This window comes from Ranitomeya imitator, chromosome 7 (assembly GCF_032444005.1).
Source record: "Ranitomeya imitator isolate aRanImi1 chromosome 7, aRanImi1.pri, whole genome shotgun sequence".
NCBI lineage: Eukaryota > Metazoa > Chordata > Amphibia > Anura > Dendrobatidae > Ranitomeya > Ranitomeya imitator.
In genome coordinates, this window is record NC_091288.1 from 120,077,337 (window position 1) to 120,099,456 (window position 22,120).

General features: G+C 47.0%; 1 protein-coding gene across 18 annotated transcripts in view; it reads left to right on the plus strand.

Moving 5' to 3' along the window:
* The window catches only part of GULP1 (GULP PTB domain containing engulfment adaptor 1), a 1,948,673-nt gene that overhangs the window by 1,229,211 nt on the left and 697,342 nt on the right, over nt 1–22,120 (plus strand). For 13 of the 18 annotated variants that reach the window (XR_011314670.1, XR_011314671.1, XR_011314672.1 and 10 more), the window contains one exon: nt 20,458–20,574. The exons of the other annotated variants lie outside the window; for them this stretch is intronic. Coding sequence is in view for 9 of the 13 variants with exons in the window: in XM_069733778.1 (XP_069589879.1) it covers nt 20,458–20,574 (117 nt within the window). In the remaining 4 variants the exon portion in view is untranslated. The remainder of the gene's footprint in view (nt 1–20,457; nt 20,575–22,120) is intronic. 18 annotated transcript variants of the gene reach the window in all.

Here is a 22,120-nt window from a genome sequence, read left to right on the forward strand (position 1 = left end):
TTTCGCGCCAAAGTCGCGTTTCAATGACGCGAAAAGCGCCATTTCTCAGCCAATGAAGGTGAACGCAGAGTGTGGGCAGCGTGATGACATAGGTCCTGGTCCCCACCATCTTAGAGAAGGGCATTGCAGTGATTGGCTTGCTGTCTGCGGCGTCACAGGGGCTATAAAGGGGCGTTCCCGCCGACCGCCATCTTACTGCTGCTGATCTGAGCTTAGGGAGAGGTTGCTGCCGCTTCGTCAGAAGCAGGGATAGTGTTAGGCAGGGTCCATTAACCACCAAACCGCTTGTGCTGTAGCGATTTCCACTGTCCAACACCACCTTCGGTGTGCAGAGACAGTGGAAGCTACATTTTTTTTTTTCTCAGCGCTGTAGCTCATTGGGCTGCCCTAGAAGGCTCCCTGATAGCTGCATTGCTGTGTGTACGCCGCTGTGCAAACCAACCGCTTTTTTCAAAGCACAAATCCTGTTGTTCCTTCCGTTCTGCACAGCTATCTTGTTTGTTTGTCCACACTTTTTATTTAATTTGTGCATCAGTCCACTCCATATTGCTGCCTGCCATACCTAGCTGGGATTACTGCAGGGAGATAGTAATTGTAGGACAGTCCCTGTTTTTTTTTTTTTGTGGGAGATTAAGATTGGCATTTCTGCTAGAGTGCCATCCCTGTGTGTGCCATCTCTCACTCAGTGGGCCATAGAAAGGCTATTTATTTTTTTGCTTGATTTGGGTTCTAAAATCTACCTGAAAAAATCACTACATCAATCAGTGGGAGAAAAATATTGGCCTCAGGGCTTGTGTGCCACTCCTGACTCCTGTGTGTGCCATCTCTCACTCAGTGGGTCATAGAAAGCCTATTTATTTTTTTGCTTGATTTGGGTTCTAAATCCTACCTGAAAAAATCAATAAATCAATCAGTGGGAGAAAAATATTGGCCTCAGGGCTTGTGTGCCACTCCTGACTCCTGTGTGTGCCATCTCTCACTCAGTGGGCCATAGAAAGCCTATTTATTTTTTTGCTTGATTTGGGTTCTAAAATCTACCTGAAAAAATCACTACATCAATCAGTGGGAGATAAATATAGGCCTCTGGGCTTGTGTGCCACTCCTGACTCCTGTGTGTGCCATCTCTCACTCAGTGGGCCATAGAAAGCCTATTTATTTTTTTGCTTGATTTGGGTTCTAAAATCTACCTGAAAAAATCAATAAATCAATCAGTGGGAGAAAAATATTGGCCTCAGGGCTTGTGTGCCACTCCTGACTCCTGTGTGTGCCATCTCTCACTCAGTGGGCCATAGAAAGCCTATTTATTTTTTTGCTTGATTTGGGTTCTAAATCCTACCTGAAAAAATCAATAAATCAATCAGTGGGAGAAAAATATTGGCCTCAGGGCTTGTGTGCCACTCCTGACTCCTGTGTGTGCCATCTCTCACTCAGTGGGCCATAGAAAGCCTATTTATTTTTTTGCTTGATTTGGGTTCTAAAATCTACCTAAAAAAATCACTACATCAATCAGTGGAAGAAAAATATTGGCCTCAGGGCTTGTGTGCCAGTCCTGACTCCTGTGTGTGCCATCTCTCACTCAGTGGGCCATAGAAAGCCTATTTATTTTTTTGCTTGATTTGGGTTCTAAATCCTACCTGAAAAAATCAATAAATCAATCAGTGGGAGAAAAATATTGGCCTCTGGGCTTGTGTGCCACTCCTGACTCCTGTGTGTGCCATCTCTCACTCAGTGGGCCATAGAAAGCCTATTTATTTTTTTGCTTGATTTGGGTTCTAAAATCTACCTGAAAAAATCACTATATCAATCAGTGGGAGAAAAATATTGGCCTCTGGGCTTGTGTGCCACTCCTGACTCCTGTGTGTGCCATCTCTCACTCAGTGGGCCATAGAAAGCCTATTTATTTTTTTGCTTGATTTGGGTTCCAAAATCTACCTGAAAAAATCAATAAATCAATCAGTGGGAGAAAAATATTGGCCTCAGGGCTTGTGTGCCACTCCTGACTCCTGTGTGTGCCATCTCTCACTCAGTGGGCCATAGAAAGCCTATTTATTTTTTTGCTTGATTTGGGTTCTAAATCCTACCTGAAAAAATCAATAAATCAATTAGTGGGAGAAAAATATTGGCCTCAGGGCTTGTGTGCCACTCCTGACTCCTGTGTGTGCCATCTCTCACTCAGTGGGCCATAGAAAGCCTATTTATTTTTTTGCTTGATTTGGGTTCTAAAATCTACCTGAAAAAATCACTACATCAATCAGTGGGAGAAAAATATTGGCCTCTGGGCTTGTGTGCCACTCCTGACTCCTGTGTGTGCCATCTCTCACTCAGTGGGCCATAGAAAGCCTTTTTTTGTTTTTTTATTTGGTTTCTAAATTGTCCCTGAAAAAATCATTTTATTTTATTTGGTTTCTAAATTCTGCCTTTTAAAATCATTTTATTTTATTTTGTTTATAAAGTCTCCCTGAAAATAAAATAAAAAAATAAAACAGTGGGAGATTAATATTGACATTTGTGCTTGAGTGACAGTCCTGCGTGTGTGGCATCTATGTGATTTGGTGCCACAGAAAACAGAGTGTGTAACATTGTGCCTGATTTTCCTTGTGGTCTCACCAACCTGTAAAGGGATATTGAAATCATACTGAAGTTATAGGTCACCGTGTAAGTTGTTTGACAGCAACAAATAAAGTTACTTTGGTTAAGTTTTTAAAACAATGAGGAAGTCTGGTGCAAGAGGTCGTGGCCGTGGGCGTTCATTGTCAGCTGGTAATGAGGGTAGTGGTAGTGGAGCATCAGGTGGTCGTGGGAAAAAAAATATTCCATTTAAGTCTGGAGCTGTGGAGCCAGGTTTGTCGTCTGGCTACACAAGGCCTCGAACGCTCTCTTTTCTGGGAGTAGGAAAACCGCTTTTAAAGCCGGATCAGCAACATCAAGTTTTGGCTTACCTTGCAGACTCAGCCTCTAGCTCTTTTGCCTCCTCTTCTGAAACTGGTAAATGTAAAAGCAGCGCGTCGCTTGTGGATGTTCACGGTCAGGGACAAGTCGCTTCCTTGTCCTCTTCGGCAAAAAGAACAACAAGAGAGAAGGATGCAGCAGGCGACACAACGGGTTACTCCATGGAGCTCTTTACACATACCGTCCCTGGCTTAGAAAGTGAAACACTTAACAGGCCATGCCCATTACAAGTAGATTCTGACATGGAGTGCACTGATGCACAGCCACAGCCAGACTACTATGCTGGTCCTTTGACTCAGACCACAACATTGCCCTCTCAGGGTACTGATCCACAATCAGACCCTGATGAGACTATGTTGCCCCGTCACGAACGCTATACCACCGACTGACAAGGTGACACAGACGAAGTTGCACACGAGCTAGAAGAGGAGGTAATAGATGACCCAGTTGTTGACCCCGATTGGCAGCCATTGGGGGAACAGGGTGCAGGCGGCAGTAGTTCAGAAGCGGAGGTGGAGGAGGGGCCGCAGCAGGCATCAACATCGCAACAGGTTCCATCTGCCGGGCCCGTATCTGGCCCAAAACGCGTGTCAAAGCCAAAACCTGTTGGAGGACAGCGTGGCCATCCGGTTAAAGCTCAGTCTGCAATCCCTGAAAAGGGATCCGATGCTAGGAAGAGTGCAGTCTGGCATTTTTTTAAACAACATCCAATTGATCCGCACAAAGTCATCTGTCAAAAATGTTCAACTAGCTTAAGCAGAGGTCAGAATCTGAAAAGTCTCAATACAAGTTGCATGCATAGACATTTAACCACCATGCATTTTCAAGCCTGGACTAACTACCAAACGTCCCTTAAGGTTGTAGCACCCTCGGCCAATGAAGCTAGTCAGCAACGCAACATCCCTTCCGTCACTGTAAGGCCACCATTCTCCGCACCACCGCCAGTATCTGTGCAGGTTTCTTTGCCAGCCAAAAGCAGTCAGGGTCAGGGAATCACCAGTTTTGTAGGAGGAAATATTGCATCTAGGGCATCGGCGGAAACAAAACCGTCTCCAACCGTCTCTCAGTCTGCCATGTCCACCGGCACACCCGCAAGTTCCACGATCTCCAGCTCTCCAGTCCAGCTCACCCTACATGAGACTCTGGTTAGAAAAAGGAAGTATTTATCCTCGCATCCGCGTACACAGGGTTTTAACGCCCACATAGCTAGACTAATCTCGTTAGAGATGATGCCCTACCGGTTAGTTGAAAGCGAAGCTTTCAAAGCCCTGATGGAGTACGCTGAACCACGCTACGAGCTACCCAGTCGACATTTTTTTTCCAGAAAAGCCATCCCAGCCCTGCTCCAGCATGTTAAACAGCGCATCGTCCATGCACTCAGGCAATCTGTGAGTACAAAGGTGCACCTGATTACAGATGCATGGACCAGTAGGCATGGCCAGGGACGTTACGTGTCCATCACGGCACACTGGGTGAATGTGGTGGATGCAGGGTCCACAGGGGACATCAATTTCGGGACAGTTGTGCCTAGCCCACGGTCTAGGAAACAGTTGGCTGTAGGCGTTCGCACCCCCTCCTCCTCCTCCTCGTCCTCCTGGAGAAGCGACAGCTCTTCCACAGACCGCAGTCGGCCAACCACTCCATCGGCAGCTGACACTGTTGCACACCAGTTGTCCCATTATGGGCCAGCTACTGGCAAGCGTCAGCAGGCTGTATTGGCTATGAAGTGTTTGGGCGACAACAGACACACCGCGGAAGTTCTGTCCGAGTTCTTGCAACAAGAAACGCAGTCGTGGCTGGGCACAGTAGATCTTGAGGCAGGCAAGGTAGTGAGTGATAACGGAAGGAATTTCATGGCTGCCATCTTCCTTTCTCAACTGAAACACATTCCTTGCCTGGCTCACACCTTAAACCTGGTGGTGCAGTGCTTATTGAAAACTTATCCTGGGTTCTCCGACCTGCTCCTCAAAGTGCGTGGACTTTGCTCACATATCCGACGTTCGCCTCTACACTCCAGCCGTATGCAGACCTATCAGCGGTCTTTGAACCTTCCCCAGCATCGCCTAATCATAGACGTTGCAACAACGTGGAACTCAACACTGCACATGCTTCAGAGACTGTGCCAACAGAGGCGGGCTGTTATATTTTTGTGGGAGGATACACATACACGGGCAGGCAGTAGGATGGCAGACATGGAGTTGTCAGGTGTGCAGTGGTCGAAGATACAAGACATGTGTCAAGTCCTTCAGTGTTTTGAAGAATGCACACGGCTGGTTAGTGCAGACAACGCCATAATAAGCATGAGCATCCCCCTAATGTGTCTGCTGATGCAAAGTTTGACGCACATAAAGGATCAGGCGTCTGCACCAGAGGAAGAGGAAGGCCTTGATGACAGTCAGCCATTGTCTGGTCAGTGCAATGTACAGGACGAGGTAGCGGGCGAAGAGGAGGTGGAGGACGAGGAGGATGATGGGGATGAGTATATTTTTAATGAGGAAGCTTTCCCGAGGGCACTGGAAATTGGTTGCGTGGCAAGGCCGGGTTCTGGTTTTTTGAGGGACACAAGTGACGTAGATTTGCCTGAAACTGCCCCTCAACCAATCACAACTGCAGATTTGACAACTGGAACTTTGGCCCACATGGCGGATTATGCCTTACATATCCTCAAAAGGGACACACGCATTACTAAAATGATGAACGATGACGATTACTGGTTGGCCTGCCTCCTTGATCTATAAAGGCAAATTGCAAAATATTATGCCACATGAGAACTTGGAACTAATATTAGCAACCAAACAATCAACTCTTGTTGACCGTTTGCTTCAGGCATTCTCAGCACACAGCGCCCGTGATCGTTTTCACACGAGCTCCAGGGGGCAGCAGACCAGGAGTGTTAGGGGTGCACACATCAGAAGTGGCGTTGGACAGAGGGGTTTTCTGACCAGGTTGTGGAGTGATTTTGCTATGACCGCAGACAGGACAGGTACTGCAGCATCAATTCAAAGTGACAGGAGACAACATTTGTCCAGTATGGTTACTAACTATTTTTCATCCCTTATCGATGTTCTCCCTCAACTGTCATTCCCATTTGATTACTGGGTATCAAAATTAGACACCTGGCCAGAATTGGCAGAATATGCATTGCAGGAGCTTGCTTGCCCGGCAGCTAGTGTCCTATCAGAAAGAGTATTCAGTGCTGCAGGTTCAATATTAACCGAAAAAAGGACTCGTCTGGCTACCCAAAATGTTGATGATCTAACATTCATTAAAATGAACCACAACTGGATTTCGAATTCTTTTGCCCCACCTTGCCCGGCAGACACCTAGCTTTCCTATGAAAAGCTCTTGCCTGTGGACTACTGTGAATTACTTTTCGAATGTCTAATTTGCTGCAGCTGATTGTCCAGCATACGACATGTTTACACCTCCCTAAATGGCCAAACTCCCCACACGGGGCCGTGGTATCGCGACTTGGCGCAAGCACCCGTGAGAGTGCTGTTTGTCTGAAGAGGTGGGTGTGCCCGCTTTTGGTCGACGGCACTGCCACTGGGCCCCTCATCGTACAATAAAGTGTCTCTGGCGGTAGTGGTGGTGCGCACCCAACGTCAGACACACTGTTGTAACATGAGGGGCCCCGGGCCTGTACCGCCGGCCACAAGAGAGTTCACCCAACCCCAGGTCAAACATTGCTCTACCACTTCCACAGTTATCTCTCACACTTCTACCAATGTTTAGTCTATGCGCTGACATCCTTCCATTCCTGCCACTGACAATACCATTGTGTTGACATGTATGATGGTACTTAACATAGTCAGGGGCAGTGTCCTCTATTTACCACAGTAAATACTTTGCGCTAAATTAGTAAGTCTGAAACTACGCAGAGGATCCCACCCCTGAACCTAATGATTGCACCCTTTAGTGTTTTCGTTTTGTTTTAATGCGAGACATTCACATTTATTTATTGTTTTGGACTACTAACTGGCAGACACTCATTACAATCGGCCTCCGCTGACCAGACCACTGCTGCCCGTGTACCCCTAGGAACCAATTTTAAATTGCCTACAGCCAGCCCATTTTATTATGTTAGGCCTCCGAAGCCTGTCTGCGGCCCGTTCTTTCAACTACTACTACACTGACCTGTCTACTGCTGCCCGTGTACTCCTGGAACCAATTATAAAGTGCCTACAGCCTGTCCAATTTTATTATGTTAGGCCTTCGAAGCCTGTCTGCGGTCCCTCCTTCCACTAGACCTCCACTGACCAGACCACTGCTGCCCGTGTACCCCTGGAACCAATTTTAAATTGCCAACAGCCCTATTTTTTTATGTTAGGCCTTCGAAGCCTGTCTGCGGTCCCTTCTTTCCACTAGTCCTCCAGTGACCATTCTACTGCTGCCCGTGTACCCCTGGAACCAATTTTAAATTGCCTGCAGCCCAATTTTTTTTATGCTAGGCCTTCGAAGCCTGTCTGCGGTCCCTTCTTTCTACTACTACTACTACACTGACCAGACCATTGCTGCCCGTGAACCCCTGGAACCAATTTTAAATTGCCTACAGCCCAATTTTTTTATGTTAGGCCTTCGAAGCCTGTCTGCGGTCCCTCCTTCCACTAGGCCTCCACTGACCATTCTACTGCTGCCCGTGTACCCCTGTAACCAATTTTAAATTGCCAACAGCCCTATTTTGTTATGTTAGGCCTTCGAAGCCTGTCTGCGGTCCCTTCTTTCTACTACTACTACACTGACCAGACCATTGCTGCCCGTGTACCCCTGGAACCAATTTTAAATTGCCTACAGCCCAATTTTTTTATGTTAGGCTTTCGAAGCCTGTCTGCGGTCCCTCCTTCCACAAGGCCTCCACTGATCATTCTACTGCTGCCCGTGTACCCCTGGAACCAATTTTAAATTGCCCACAGCCGGCCCAATTTTTTTTATGTTAGGCCTTCGAAGCCTGTCTGTGGTCCCTCCTTCCACTAGGCCTCCACTGACCATTCTACTGCTGCCCGTGTACCCCTGGAACCAATTTTAAATTGCCAACAGCCCTATTTTGTTATGTTAGGCCTTTGAAGCCTGTCTGCGGTCCCTTCTTTCTACTACTACTACACTGACCAGACCACTGCTGCCCGTGTACCCCTGGAACCAATTTTAAATTGCCAACAGCCCTATTTTTTTATGTTAGGCCTTCGAAGCCTGTCTGCGGTCCCTTCTTTCCACTAGTCCTCCAGTGACCATTCTACTGCTGCCCGTGTACCCCTGGAACCAATTTTAAATTGCCTGCAGCCCAATTTTTTTTATGCTAGGCCTTCGAAGCCTGTCTGCGGTCCCTTCTTTCTACTACTACTACTACACTGACCAGACCATTGCTGCCCGTGAACCCCTGGAACCAATTTTAAATTGCCTACAGCCCAATTTTTTTATGTTAGGCCTTCGAAGCCTGTCTGCGGTCCCTCCTTCCACTAGGCCTCCACTGACCATTCTACTGCTGCCCGTGTACCCCTGTAACCAATTTTAAATTGCCAACAGCCCTATTTTGTTATGTTAGGCCTTCGAAGCCTGTCTGCGGTCCCTTCTTTCTACTACTACTACACTGACCAGACCATTGCTGCCCGTGTACCCCTGGAACCAATTTTAAATTGCCTACAGCCCAATTTTTTTATGTTAGGCTTTCGAAGCCTGTCTGCGGTCCCTCCTTCCACAAGGCCTCCACTGATCATTCTACTGCTGCCCGTGTACCCCTGGAACCAATTTTAAATTGCCCACAGCCGGCCCAATTTTTTTTATGTTAGGCCTTCGAAGCCTGTCTGCGGTCCCTCCTTCCACTAGGCCTCCACTGACCATTCTACTGCTGCCCGTGTACCCCTGGAACCAATTTTAAATTGCCAACAGCCCTATTTTGTTATGTTAGGCCTTTGAAGCCTGTCTGCGGTCCCTTCTTTCTACTACTACTACACTGACCAGACCATTGCTGCCCGTGTACCCCTGGAACCAATTTTAAATTGCCTACAGCCCAATTTTTTTATGTTAGGCCTTCGAAGCCTGTCTGCGGTCCCTCCTTCGACTAGGCCTCCACTGACCATTCTACTGCTGCCCGTGTACCCCTGGAACCAATTTAAAATTGCCTACAGCCCAATTTTTTTATGTTAGGCCTTCAAAGCCTGTCTGCGGTCCCTCCTTCGACTAGGCCTCCACTGACCATTCTACTGCTGCCCGTGTACCCCTGGAACCAATTTTAAATTGCCAACAGCCCTATTTTGTTATGTTAGGCCTTCGAAGCCTGTCTGCGGTCCCTTCTTTCTACTACTCCTACACTGATCAGACCACTGCTGCCCGTGTACCCCTGGAACATATTTTTTATTGCATAGAGCATCCTTTTTTTAATAGTAGGCGTACAAAGTCTGTCTGCGGTCCACTATTGAAATTGTCCTCCACTGCCCTGAGCAATGCTGCCTGTGTACCCCTGTAACCTTTTTTAAGCTGCAGTGAGCCACATTTTTGGTTTAAGGCCTACTACCTGTGTCTGTCTGCGCCACTCAATTCAGCTGTGTTCCTTTGAAAAAAGCTGAGCGTCAATAGTCTTGTTTTCAGCCTCTAGGAATTGTAAAACTGCATTGGGGGTACAACTTTGGTAGGGCCTACTAACGGTGTCTGCCGCCCCAAAGTGTGCCCCAGGTTTCGTCCACATTGCTTCGGTCTTCCGACTCTCGTTTAGTAGTTGTAGAAAACTACACTGCATTAGGCCTACAAATTGGGTATGGGGTGTAGAGAGATGGTGTGTTACACTCCAAGGTGTTCCCCAGGTTTCGTCCACATTGCTTCGGTCTTCCGACTCTCGTTTAGTAGTTGTAGAAAACTACACTGCGTTAGGCCTACAAAATGGGTATGGGGTGTAGAGAGATGGTGTGTTCCACTCCAAGGTGTTCCCCAGGTTTCCTCGCCATTGCTTCGATCTTAATGCTCTCGTTTAGTAGTTGTTGGAAACTACACTGCATTAGGCCTACAAATTGGGTATGGGGTGTAGAGACGGTGTGTTCCACTCCAAGGTGTTCTCCAGGTTGCCTTTCCTGAGCTTCTATCTTCAGGCTCTCGTTTAGTAGTTGTTGGAAACTACACTGCATTAGGCCTACTAAATGGGTATGGGGTGTAGAGAGATGGTGTGTTCCACTCCAAGGTGTTCCCCAGGTTTCCTCGCCATTGCTTCGATCTTAATGCTCTCGTTTAGTAGTTGTTGGAAACTACGCTGCATTAGGCCTACAAATTGGGTATGGGGTGTAGAGAGATGGTGTGTTCCACTCCAAGGTGTTCCCCAGGTTTTGTCCACATTGCTTCGGTCTTCCGACTCTCGTTTAGTAGTTGTAGAAAACTACACTGCATTAAGCCTACAAATTGGGTATGGGGTGTAGAGAGATGGTGTGTTACACTCCAAGGTGTTCCCCAGGTTTCCTCTCCATTGCTTCGATCTTCTGGCTCTCGTTTAGTAGTTGTTGGAAACTACACTGCATTAGGCCTACAAATTGTGCATGGGGTGTAGAGACGGTGTGTTCCACTCCAAGGTGTTCTCCAGGTTGCATTTCCTGAGCTTCTATCTTCAGGCTCTCGTTTAGTAGTTGTTGGAAACTACACTGCATTAGGCCTACTAAATGGGTATGAGGTGTAGAGAGATGGTGTGTTCCACTCCAAGGTGTTCCTCAGGTTTCGTCCACATTCCTTCGGTCTTCCGACTCTCGTTTAGTAGTTGTAGAAAACTACACTGCATTAGGCCTACAAATTGGGTATGGGGTGTAGAGAGATGGTGTGTTACACTCCAAGGTGTTCCCCAGGTTTCCTCTCCATTGCTTTGATCTTCCGACTCTCGTTTAGTAGTTGTTGGAAACTACACTGCATTAGGCCTACAAATTGTGTATGGGGTGTAGAGACGGTGTGTTCCACTCCAAGGTGTTCTCCAGGTTGCCTTTCCTGAGCTTCTATCTTCAGGCTCTCGTTTAGTAGTTGTTGGAAACTACACTGCATTAGGCCTACTAAATGGGTATGGGGTGTAGAGAGATGGTGTGTTCCACTCCAAGGTGTTCCTCAGGTTTCGTCCACATTCCTTCGGTCTTCCGACTCTCGTTTAGTAGTTGTAGAAAACTACACTGCATTAGGCCTACAAATTGGGTATGGGGTGTAGAGAGATGGTGTGTTACACTCCAAGGTGTTCCCCAGGTTTCCTCTCCATTGCTTCGATCTTCCGACTCTCGTTTAGTAGTTGTTGGAAACTACACTGCATTAGGCCTACAAATTTGGTATGGGGTGTAGAGAGATGGTGTGTTCCACTCCAAGGTGTTCCCCAGGTTTCCTCGCCATTGCTTCGATCTTAATGCTCTCGTTTAGTAGTTGTTGGAAACTACACTGCATTAGGCCTACAAATTGGGTATGGGGTGTAGAGACGGTGTGTTCCACTCCAAGGTGTTCTCCAGGTTGCCTTTCCTGAGCTTCTATCTTCAGGCTCTCGTTTAGTAGTTGTTGGAAACTACACTGCATTAGGCCTACAAAATGTGTATGGGGTGTAGAGAGATGGTGTGTTCCACTCCAAGGTGTTCCCCAGGTTTCCTCGCCATTGCTTCGATCTTAATGCTCTCGTTTAGTAGTTGTTGGAAACTACACTGCATTAGGCCTACAAATTGGGTATGGGGTGTAGAGACGGTGTGTTCCACTCCAAGGTGTTCTCCAGGTTGCTTTTCCTGAGCTTCTATCGTCAGGCTCTTGTTAAATAGTGGTTAAATGGAACAACTGCATTTGGCGTACCAGTTGGTTTGGGGCCTACTAACAGTGTCTGCCGCTCCTTGCTGTTCTCCTGGTTTCCTGTCCTGAAATTCCATTTTCAGGCTCTCGTTAAGTAGTTGTTAATGTTAGACTGCATTTGGCCTACTAGTTGGGTTGGGGCCTACTATCGGTGTCTGCCACTCCTTGCTGTTCTCCTCCACTGAACAAAGCTGTGCCGCCTGTTTACTACGGTTGCCAATTTTGAACTGCATTTCGACTACTTACTGATTTGGGCCTACTCTCTGTGTCAGCCTCTCATTCCAGTTGTCCTCCACTGCAATGCCCCCTGGTTAGTCCTGTGTTACCAATTTTGAACTGCATTTAGCCCACTTTATTCTTTGGGCCTATATCTGTGTTTCCTGTTATGTAGGCAATCCAGTGACACAGTGTGCCAGCAATCAGAGCACATACAGTGATCTGACAATAACCCAAAAACAATAGAACGAGCTCTGAGACGTGGAATCTCTGTAGACCGCAATACCTGAACCTAACCTAAACACAACTAAAGGCAGCTGTGGATTGCGCCTGACACTACCTATGCAACTCGGCACAGCCTGAGGAGCTGACTAGCCTGAAGATAGAAAAACAAGCCTGACTTGCCTCAGAGAAATACCTCAAAGGAACAGGCAGCCCCCCACATATAATGACTGTTAGCAAGATGAAAAGACAAACGTAGGGATGAAATAGATTCAGCAAAGTGAGGCCCGATATTCTAGATAGAGCGAGGATAGCAAAGAGAACTTTGCAGTCTACAAAAAACCCTAAAGCAAAAAACCACGCAAAGGGGGCAAAAAGACCCACCGTGCCGAACTAACGGCACGGCGGTACACCCTTTGCGTCTCAGAGCTTCCAGCAAAACGAAATGACAAGCTGGACAGAAAAAGTAGCAACAAAAGCAAAGAAGCACTTATCTAAGCAGAGCAGCAGGCCACAGGAAAGATCCAGAAGCTCAGATCCAACACTGGAACATTGACAAGGAGCAAGGAAGACAGAATCAGGTGGAGTTAAATAACAAAGCAGCCAACGAGCTCACCAGAACACCTGAGGGAGGAAGCTCAGAAGCTGCAGTACCACTTGTGACCACAGGAGTGAATTCAGCCACAGAATTCACAACAGTACCCCCCCTTGAGGAGGGGTCACCGAACCCTCACCAGAGCCCCCAGGCCGACCAGTATGAGCCACATGAAAGGCACGAACAAGATCTGGAGCATGGACATCAGAGGCAAAAACCCAGGAATTATCTTCCTGAGCATAACCCTTCCATTTAACCAGATACTGGAGTTTCCGTCTAGAAACACGAGAATCCAAAATTTTCTCCACAATATACTCCAATTCCCCCTCCACCAAAACCGGGGCAGGAGGCTCAACAGATGGAACCATAGGTGCCACGTATCTCCGCAACAACGACCTATGGAATACATTATGTATGGAAAAGGAGTCTGGGAGGGTCAGACGAAAAGACACAGGATTGAGAATCTCAGAAATCCTATACGGACCAATAAAACGAGGTTTAAATTTAGGAGAGGAAACCTTCATAGGAATATGACGAGAAGATAACCAAACCAGATCCCCAACACGAAGTCGGGGACCCACACGGCGTCTGCGATTAGCGAAAAGTTGAGCCTTCTCCTGGGACAAGGTCAAATTGTCCACTACCTGAGTCCAGATCTGCTGCAACCTGTCCACCACAGAATCCACACCAGGACAGTCCGAAGACTCAACCTGTCCTGAAGAGAAACGAGGATGGAACCCAGAATTGCAGAAAAATGGAGAGACCAAGGTAGCCGAGCTGGCCCGATTATTAAGGGCGAACTCAGCCAACGGCAAAAAGGACACCCAATCATCCTGGTCAGCAGAAACAAAACATCTCAGATATGTTTCCAAGGTCTGATTGGTTCGTTCGGTCTGGCCATTAGTCTGAGGATGGAAAGCCGAAGAAAAAGATAGGTCAATGCCCATCCTACCACAAAAGGCTCGCCAAAACCTTGAAACAAACTGGGAACCTCTGTCAGAAACAATATTCTCAGGAATGCCATGCAAACGAACCACATGCTGGAAGAACAAAGGCACCAAATCAGAGGAGGAAGGCAATTTAACCAAGGGCACCAGATGGACCATTTTAGAAAAGCGATCACAGACCACCCAAATGAATGACATCTTTTGAGAAACAGGAAGGTCAGAAATGAAATCCATCGAAATATGTGTCCAAGGCCTCTTTGGGACCGGCAAGGGCAAAAGCAACCCACTGGCACGTGAACAGCAGGGCTTAGCCCTAGCACAAATCCCACAGGACTGCACAAAAGTACGTACATCCCGTGACAGAAATGGCCACCAGAAGGATCTAGCCACTAACTCTCTGGTACCAAAGATTCCAGGATGACCAGCCAACACCGAACAATGAAGTTCAGAGATAACTTTACTAGTCCACCTATCAGGGACGAACAGTTTCTCCGCCGGACAACGATCAGGTTTATTCGCCTGAAATTTTTGCAACACTCGCCGCAAATCAGGGGAGATGGCAGACACAATGACTCCTTCCTTGAGGATACTCGCCGGCTCAGATGAACCCGGAGAGTCGGGCACAAAACTCCTAGACAGAGCATCCGCCTTCACATTTTTAGAGCCCGGAAGGTACGAAATCACAAAATCGAAGCGGGCAAAAAATAACGACCAACGGGCCTGTCTAGGATTCAAGCGCTTGGCAGACTCGAGATAAGTAAGGCTCTTATGATCAGTCAATACCACCACGCGATGCTTAGCTCCTTCAAGCCAATGACGCCATTCCTCGAATGCCCACTTCATGGCCAGCAACTCTCGGTTGCCCACATCATAATTACGCTCAACAGACGAAAACTTCCTGGAAAAGAAAGCACATGGTTTCAACACTGAGCAACCAGAACCTCTCTGTGACAAAACCGCCCCTGCTCCAATCTCAGAAGCATCAACCTCGACCTGGAACGGAAGAGAAACATCTGGTTGACACAACACAGGGGCAGAACAAAAACGATGCTTCAACTCCTGAAAAGCTTCCACAGCAGCAGAAGACCAATTAACCAAATCAGCACCCTTCTTGGTCAAATCGGTCAATGGTTTGGCAATGCTAGAAAAATTACAGATGAAGCGACGATAAAAATTAGCAAAGCCCAGGAATTTTTGCAGACTTTTCAGAGATGTCGGCTGAGTCCAATCCTGGATGGCTTGGACCTTAACCGGATCCATCTCGATAGTAGAAGGGGAAAAGATGAACCCCAAAAATGAAACTTTCTGCACACCGAAGAGACACTTTGATCCATTCACAAACAAAGAATTAGCACGCAGGACCTGGAAAACCATTCTGACCTGCTTCACATGAGAGTCCCAATCATTTGAGAAGATCAAAATGTCATCCAAGTAAACAATCAGGAATTTATCCAGATACTCACGGAAGATGTCATGCATAAAAGACTGAAACACAGATGGAGCATTGGCAAGTCCGAACGGCATCACTAGATACTCAAAATGACCCTCGGGCGTATTAAATGCAGTTTTCCATTCATCTCCTTGCCTGATTCTCACCAGATTATACGCACCACGAAGATCTATCTTAGTGAACCAACTAGCCCCCTTAATCCGAGCAAACAAGTCAGATAACAATGGCAAGGAATACTGAAATTTAACAGTGATCTTATTAAGAAGGCGGTAATCAATACACGGTCTCAGCGAACCATCCTTCTTGGCTACAAAAAAGAACCCTGCTCCCAGTGGTGATGACGATGGGCGAATATGTCCCTTCTCCAGGGATTCCTTCACATAACTGCGCATAGCGGCGTGTTCAGGCACGGATAAATTAAATAATCGACTTTTAGGGAATTTACTACCAGGAATCAAATTGATAGCACAATCACAATCCCTATGCGGAGGTAGGGCATCGGACTTGGGCTCTTCAAATACATCCTGATAATCAGACAAGAACTCTGGGACCTCAGAAGGAGTGGATGACGAAATAGACAAAAATGGAATATCACCATGTACCCCCTGACAACCCCAGCTGGATACCGACATAGAGTTCCAATCCAATACTGGATTATGGGTTTGCAGCCATGGCAACCCCAACACGACCACATCATGCAGATTATGTAGCACCAGAAAGCGAATAACTTCCTGATGTGCAGGAGCCATGCACATGGTCAGCTGGGTCCAGTACTGAGGTTTATTCTTGGCCAAAGGTGTAGCATCAATTCCTCTCAACGGAATAGGACACCGCAAAGGCTCCAAGAAAAACCCACAACGCTTAGCATAATCCAAATCCATCAGATTCAGGGCAGCGCCTGAATCCACAAACGCCATGACAGAATACGATGACAAAGAGCATATCAAGGTAATGGACAGAAGGAATTTGGATTGTACAGTACCAATGACGGCAGACCTATCGAACCGCTTAGTGCGCTTAGGACAATCAGAAATAGCATGAGTGGAATCACCACAGTAGAAACACAGACCATTCAGACGTCTGTGTTCTTGCCGTTCAACTCTGGTCATAGTCCTATCGCACTGCATAGGCTCAGGTTTACTCTTAGACAATACCGCCAAATGGTGCACAGATTTACGCTCGCGCAAGCGTCGACCGATCTGAATGGCCAAAGACATAGACTCATTCAAACCAGCAGGCATAGGAAAACCCACCATGACATCCTTAAGAGCCTCAGAGAGACCCTTTCTGAACAAAGCTGCCAGCGCAGATTCATTCCACAGAGTGAGTACTGACCACTTCCTAAATTTCTGACAATATACTTCTATATCATCCTGACCCTGGCACAAAGCCAGCAAATTTTTCTCAGCCTGATCCACTGAATTAGGCTCATCGTAAAGTAATCCGAGCGCCAGGAAAAACGCATTGACATTACTCAATGTAGGGTCTCCTGGCGCAAGAGAAAATGCCCAGTCCTGAGGGTCGCCGCGCAAAAAAGAAATAATAATCAAAACCTGTTGAATAGGATTACCAGAAGAATGAGGTTTCAAGGCCAGAAATAGCTTACAATTATTTTTGAAATTAAGAAACTTAGTTCTATCACCAAAAAACAAATCAGGAATAGGAATTCTTGGTTCTAACATAGATTTCTGATCAATAGTATCTTGAATCCTTTGTACATGTGTAACGAGATTATCCATTGAAGAGCACAGACCCTGAATATCCATGTCCACACCTGTGTCCTGAAACACCCAAATGTCTAGGGGAAAAAAAAGACTGAACACAGAGCTGAGAAAAAAAAATGATGTCAGAACTTCTTTTTTCCCTCTATTGAGAATCATTAGCGTGGCTCCTTGTACTGTTATGTAGGCAATCCAGTGACACAGTGTGCCAGCAATCAGAGCACATACAGTGATCTGACAATAACCCAAAAACAATAGAACGAGCTCTGAGACGTGGAATCTCTGTAGACCGCAATACCTGAACCTAACCTAAACACAACTAAAGGCAGCTGTGGATTGCGCCTGACACTACCTATGCAACTCGGCACAGCCTGAGGAGCTGACTAGCCTGAAGATAGAAAAACAAGCCTGACTTGCCTCAGAGAAATACCCCAAAGGAAAAGGCAGCCCCCCACATATAATGACTGTTAGCAAGATGAAAAGACAAACGTAGGGATGAAATAGATTCAGCAAAGTGAGGCCCGATATTCTAGATAGAGCGAGGATAGCAAAGAGAACTTTGCAGTCTACAAAAAACCCTAAAGCAAAACACCACGCAAAGGGGGCAAAAAGACCCACCGTGCCGAACTAACGGCACGGCGGTACACCCTTTGCGTCTCAGAGCTTCCAGCAAAACGAAATGACAAGCTGGACAGAAAAAGTAGCAACAAAAGCAAAGAAGCACTTATCTAAGCAGAGCAGCAGGCCACAGGAAAGATCCAGAAGCTCAGATCCAACACTGGAACATTGACAAGGAGCAAGGAAGACAGAATCAGGTGGAGTTAAATAACAAAGCAGCCAACGAGCTCACCAGAACACCTGAGGGAGGAAGCTCAGAAGCTGCAGTACAACTTGTGACCACAGGAGTGAATTCAGCCACAGAATTCACAACAGTTTCCTCCTCATCCTGCCCATTGCCCAGCCAGTGATAGATGAGTCTGCTGGTACATTGACCCATAACGCAAAATTCCCCGTGCACGCTACACAGCAAGATTGTGACCCTGCTGAAAGTCAGGTTCCCCTTCCCGCATACCATACCACCTTACGCGGGGACAAAGAGGAAGGTGCAGATGAAAGTGCAGGTTCCTTCATCAGGTGGGGGGAGGAATACTAGTTTGCGATGTCACTGGTACAGGGCCTCTCATAGTACGCAAAAGTGTTGCTGCCGGTGGGAGGCGCCCCCGCCGTGCAAACACACCGCTGTACTTTGAGGGGCCCTGTGCCAGTGCCAATGCCAACGAGTGGGCCCCCCCTGCTTGCTCAGGATCTCAGCACTTGCAAAGTTGAAATACTTACCTCTCCCTGCTCCACTGCCGTGACGTGTTCCAGATTTCCTGGGCCCACTAATTACTTGAACCAGCCCTACCCCCCACAACTTTAGCCAAATGACCCCCAATTTCAAATGCTTTCCAATTATTATAAGGTAAATTACGATTGACAAGCTTCTGTAACAAGAATGGATGTTTTTGCCATTAAAATGGGCAGTGTAGGTGTTTTCCTGGCCTCCACTCACTGCCGACTATGCTCCCCCATTGACTTGCATTGGGTTTCGTGTTTCGGGCGATACCCGACTTTTCGCGATAATCGGCCGATTCCACTCGACTCGACTTCTAAGATAGTCGGGTTTCGCGAAACACGACTAGACTCTAAAAAGGTCAAGGTCGCTCAACCCTAGTCCAGATAATTCCAGTACCGGAAAAAATCGGTACCGGAATTATCCGTGTCCGTGTGCCCTAAGTTTCTGTGGTACATCAGTGTGGCACACGTGCGGCACACGTGTGCTGCCCGTGTGCCCACTGGGTACCACACGCACCATGCCGGAGACAGCGCTAAAGTTTAGCGCTGTCCCCGGCATCGTGCTGAAGCCCCATTCATATCTTCCCTGCAGCAGCGTTTGCTGCAGGGAAGATATGAATATTAGTGTGTAAAATGCAGATCCAGGTCTCCCTTTGGGAGGTGGAGCCGCATATTCACGATTGTAATCGGCGGCCCCACGTGACCGCATATAGGAGAAGCTGCGGCCAGGAGAGGACGCTGCGGCGAGGGATCCGGGAGCTAGGTGAGTATTTTAATCACAGCGGCGGGGGGCGCACAGGGGATGGGAGGGGGGGGACCTGGATCTGCATTTTACACACTAATATTCATATCTTCTCTACAGCAAACGCTGCTGGAGAGAAGATATGAATCGCGGCTTCAGCACTAGTGGGGGGGACAGCGCTTAATGTAGCGCTGTCTCCTGCATGGCACACGGACTGCACACGGACAATGTCCGTGTGCGGTACGTGTTTTACACGGACCCATTGACTTTAATGGGTCCGTGTAATCCGTGCGCTCCCACGAACACTGACATGTCTCCGTGTTTGGCACACGGAGACACGGTCCGCAAAAAATCAGTGACATCTGAAAAGATGCATTGATTTTTATGTGTCTACGTGTGTCAGTCGCTCCGGTACGTGAGAAAACTGTCACCTCACGTACCGGAGCCACTGACGTGTGAAACCGGCCTTATTCAGGACCCTGATTGGTAATGAATACAATTATAATGTTTAACAAATCATCAGCCCTTTAGACACACAACACATTTCATCATCAATATTTGTGTAGCACCCCAGGTTCCTGGTTGTTACAGTGGCATTGCTTCCCTCATGGGGAGAGTGATGTCATGCTTGGAAGCGGGGAAGGATTCCTTTTATCAGGTATTCACAAACATGCAACATGTTCTTACTCCAGGCCAGAAGGGGGAGCTCTGATCCAGCTTATGGGTGGCACCCCTATATATATTCTGGCTTGAGGGAAAGTCAGGCAGTCAGTCTGTGAGAGACCAAGAGAGTCAGGAAGGCTGAAGGGTCTGTGCAGCCATGTGAGGTGCTGCAGCTCCTGGAAGGGAGCGAGAGAAGGACAAAATAAGTTGTAGAGAGTATGAAGGAAGAAAAGGAGCAAAGGCGAGTGAAGAGCTGGAGAGAGAAGTTGCGACTGGGCTTCCTCAACACTGAGCGCAGATACCGGTAGCCAGAAGACCGAGGTTGTTGGGGTAACTCTCTGTCCCACGGCAGAAACCGGTGAACAGCAGATTGCTTGTCCACCATTAACGCCCGAGGACACAGGAGCGCATAGAGCCCGGGTCGTGATAGAGATCCTGTAAAAAGGCTCACACTACCTGTGGTACGGGTAGTGTCCTACCAACCAGGGGGACAGAGAGAAAACGTGAGGACCTTGTGTGAGGACTCCTTTAACCAGCGTCTGTCACCATTGACCGAGTACCACAGGTGGCGTCACAATCTTTTATTTCACAAACCCCTTTAAAAACTGTCCCTTTAGTTAGGGCGCCCAGGGCCATGGAGCGGGTCACCGCTGCCATGACACATCCCTTTAAGTACCGGACCCGGTACCGAGTACCCCATGGCCCTGGCGGGCGTTCCATTTGCAGTACTATTAACCTGCAACAATCATTTTATTAAAGTATTTTTTAAGCTATTGAAACAAAACAACATAAAGAGGACCCAAGTTCTGTAAAAAATTTGTAAATTGATCTGTTTTATTAAGGCTGAAGAGATAACATTAACAATTGGACAAGCCTTCGATCTAGCATATAGAAAGTTCCTTGAATCTGGAGGAAAAGATGTTGAAACAAGAAAGCAAATCGCTAACTTGCAAAAAAGGGTAAGTCCAGTGATGTCAGTGCTTCATCTATATAAGAACTGTATACACAGTTAGGCTATGTTCCCACACAGAGTTTTGCTGCCTTTTTTCTGCATCCAAACCAGGATCTCTTGGCAGTAAAAATACTGTGTTGAAAACTTAGGTTTTGCTGCAATTTCCCTGCATTTATGCAGCATTTTTAGCTGCATGTTTTAATGCGGAATACTCGTGTTACTTTCATTGTACATATTTATTAAGGTTAGTTTTAATCACCAAAAATGAAGCAAAAATGGAGCAAACATGCAGCAAAACTTTTTAGCTTAATTTATGCAGTATTTTTACGTTCTCATTGCTTTCTTTCTATGGGTGAAATAATGCTATGAAAATGATGGAAGAATTGACATGCTTTGGATTTCAATAATGCTGCGGTGCTCAATTCAGTCTAAAAAAAACAGCTTCTTTTAACGACCGTTTATTGTATGTCAGCATTATATGAACTGAAGGGAATGGAGTAATACTACACACTAGAGCTGCAGCCTTTTCAAACAAGTAGACAGCTAGACTGCTGATTGTCTGACCCTCATTGATACACGAAAAGGAGACAAAAAGCACAATAGGACTTATCCAAGGGAGAAATAAGGTGTTAGGGTACCGTCACACAGTGGCATTTTGATCGCTACGACGGCACGATCCGTGACGCTCCAGCATCGTAACAATATCGCTCCAGCGTCGTAGACTGCTGTCACACTTTGCAATGTACGACGCTGGAGCGATAATTTCATGACGTATCTGCGATGTAGAAGCCGTTGGTTACTATGCGCACATCGTATACAATATCGTGCACACCTTTGTTACACCATGCGATCATGCCACCACAGCGGGACACTAGACGACGAAAGAAAGTTTCAAACGATCTGCTACTACGTACTATTCTCAGCGGGGTCCCTGATCGCAGGAGCGTGTCAGACACAGCGAGATCGCTGGAACGTCACGGATATATCGCTGGAACGTCACAAATCGTGCCGTCGTAGCGATCAAAATGCCACTGTGTGACGGTACCCTTAGATGATTTTGAGGAGCTGCTCACTCATCAGGGGTTGAGTTAACCCACAAAGGAGGAATCATGATCAAACATCAACTTCAGCACTGTCATAAAGGGAATCTTGTTATGGCAATCAATGGGTAGGAAAATGAGAGCGATAGTCCATGCTACCGATGTAGATACAAGAAAACGGAGAACAATGATGGTAAGATCAAGTAGTTTATTCTCTACGCATTTCAAAGTTGGAGCAAGTTAGTTCAACTAACGAAGAAGTTGGAACTAAGGAATAGTGTTGGGCAAACCCTTAGATGTTCGTGTCCAGTGGAACATTTAAAAAAAAAATTGTTTCGGTACCAGAACCTGAACCAAGACTCCATTCAGATGAATGGGGAGCCCGAACATCTGTTGTTTGAAATGCTATCATCTGCATGACAGTGCTGCAAACACAGGCTCTGATCAACAGCAAGATCATTACCACCAGTCAGAGAGCAGCAATTACCTATCACTCTGTCAGATGACAGCGTA